Source organism: Montipora capricornis, chromosome 12, assembly GCF_036669925.1.
Source record: "Montipora capricornis isolate CH-2021 chromosome 12, ASM3666992v2, whole genome shotgun sequence".
In the NCBI taxonomy this organism is placed as follows: domain Eukaryota; kingdom Metazoa; phylum Cnidaria; class Anthozoa; order Scleractinia; family Acroporidae; genus Montipora; species Montipora capricornis.
This window is the reverse complement of record NC_090894.1, coordinates 6,597,666-6,600,165: the sequence shown is the minus strand read 5'-3', so window position 1 is coordinate 6,600,165 and position 2,500 is coordinate 6,597,666. Positions and strand designations below refer to the sequence as shown.

The window sequence follows — 2,500 nt, the reverse complement described above, 5'->3', positions numbered from 1 at the left end:
ATTTTTTTTAATTCTTTATACAAACCTGGCTGATTTTTAAAAATGCTTTTGCAAACTTTGTATTGTTTAGTTTATGAGTTTTGTTTTGTTTTGTCATGTGAGAAATTATAAGTCAAGGGCCAATTAAACCTTGCACATTTCCGCATCATTCGCAAGTTATTTTCAAAGATGGACTCCTGCTTCTGTGATGTTGTGCTTATCCTCTAAAGCCCTTTATTCTTATACAACAACTGCGCGAACCACAAAACTATTAAGCACTTGAGGCCCTGATTTTTTTGTGTATCCACGTATCCAGAAATCGAAGAATACAAGATCAGTGTCCCATAAACATTTAACAAAGAAATTAAGAAATTGCTTTTTTTGCCATCAAAAATGGGGGGTCGACTTATACACGGGGTCAACTTATACATGGGTAAATACGGTACTAAGTATGGCCGGTTGAGGGGTGAATGGGTTAATGTGTCACCAATAATTGTTATTTATCACAACATTGATTTGGAATGTTATCTATCCAGTTTTATGACTTTATATTGTCAGTTTTTTAAAATCAAGATTTGTTTTTCCTGTGGTTTTGTGGTTTGTAATAGACCCCATTTCCAAATCTTATTAATAATATTTATTTGGTGGTCAAAAGCCAAGAACTGAATTGTGATTTCATTATTGCTGAAGTTATTTACCAGTTTTAAGAACTTCAATATTAGGCATATCAATTACTGGGTATTTGGTAACAATTTCAGCCCACCGCAATAATGTCAAATGTCAGGGGTTAAGGGACTGGGAAGTTGACTAAGAGTTTGGTGGAGTTAGTGTTTTGGCCATGGAAAGTCCACTCTGATTCTTGAATCTATTTTTATCTTCTCTGCAGAAGCACCAAACTTGCCTTTTTTTATCAAACGTTCTAAATTCAACAACCTACCAGTTTATACAGACTACAAGCGAGGTGGTAATTATAAACTCACTGTCATAAGAAAAATCAACGGAGATCTTCAGGTAATACACTGATGATATAGTTCAATGCTGAAATACTTTCCATGTCGTTTTGAAGTGGCAAGAGCCATCTAAGGCCCACCTTTAACTAACAGGATTTTCAAAACCGTTTGTTTTTTTGTATTTCAATGTTGATGGGATTTTCATTACCGGGATATGAAATTTGTTCCTCAGCATGCAATGCCTTTAGGGTGAATGTGTCCTTTAGGATGCTGAGGAGCCCAACTAGTAAAGTTACAAGTAAATGAAATTGACATAGAAACAAAAAACCAATGACAAACAACAAATCAGTGGAACTAGAAAGTAGAAATGAAAGCACTCGCCAATTGCTGGAATATGGAGAGAGCGTGCACTACCGTTAAATTGGAATAGCTTTAGTTGAACGTGGGAATTTGGAAAATGAACTTACATATGGTGGGAATTTTAAGTGGAGTTTTTCCTTGGTAAAAACTGATAACAAAGAAATAAAGGTATTGAAACACTTGATAAGGTCATTAGTGGTGTTGAATGTAGATTATAACCTCACCTTATTCAGACACATAATTTATTGCAAGATTAAGTTGACTGAATCATTATGAGATGTGTGGGACTTAATGTAGACCAGTTTTCCTTTCCTGCTACTGCATTCAGGAGTACAACTACCCAGATTAGCCTGTGTCAGGGTTTTCATAAATAGCTCTTGTGGTCATTGCTGTACCTTTCACGGGGTAGCATATGTTACCGGCTCCTTTAAGGTAAGTTAGGGAATGATTTCCGTACAGGTCCCTACTTCATTATGCATGCAGAATAAATTAATTATTCATTCGCGCTATTGTTTTGTAGAACAATACGTACACCCAAGAGAACTGAATATATACATGGGTAATTTGTACTTACGGGATGAATAAAAACGGATCTCATTTTTTCTCTCCCTCCCTCTCTCTCTTCTTTCCCTTCATCGCCCACACCGTTACTCGTTTTTATCTCAGCTTTCCTCTTTCTATCCCTTCGTCTTATTTCTATTTCCAGACCTCGCTCGGCTTTTTCTACCATTTTATCCCATGATATGTCACTCGCAGCTTGCCTTGAACTCCGACCCACTGTAAACCTCTGGATTACTTGTCCCTGTTCTTTACCACTGAGCTAACGTGTCAAGTTGCTAATTCACACCTTGAAAATGATATTTATTTTGAATTCTGGCTGACTATTTACATACCAAATAATACGTAATTCTATACACGTACCGCGCCCACCACCTACAATTGAACTTACACTTGTAGGTTACCGTTAAGAGATCCCTGTTTTACTACTTTTGAAGCAACCCATTCCTTTAATAATGCTTACCGTAACCCCAATTACGACTAAAGGCACTGTTTAGGCTTAAGGTTAGTCCCTGTGATAGTCTCAGGTTTTCCAGTATTGCTGTGAACTGTGACCTGCTTTTCCTTCACGCCCCGTGCGTGCGGCACGTTCACTGCGTGGAAGAGTATACCACTCTTAAAGTCTGATTGGTGCATCTGTCATGGGAAACTTT

The 2,500-nt window shown here is 37.4% G+C and overlaps 1 protein-coding gene across 1 annotated transcript in view; it reads left to right on the top strand.

Annotated features, from left to right (window-relative positions):
• LOC138027579 (large ribosomal subunit protein mL49-like) overlaps window positions 1–2,500 on the top strand; it is a 10,586-nt gene that overhangs the window by 2,576 nt on the left and 5,510 nt on the right. Inside the window, exon 3 of the mRNA XM_068875119.1 lies at window positions 866–990. Within this exon, the coding sequence (XP_068731220.1) occupies window positions 866–990 (125 nt within the window). The remainder of the gene's footprint in view (window positions 1–865; window positions 991–2,500) is intronic.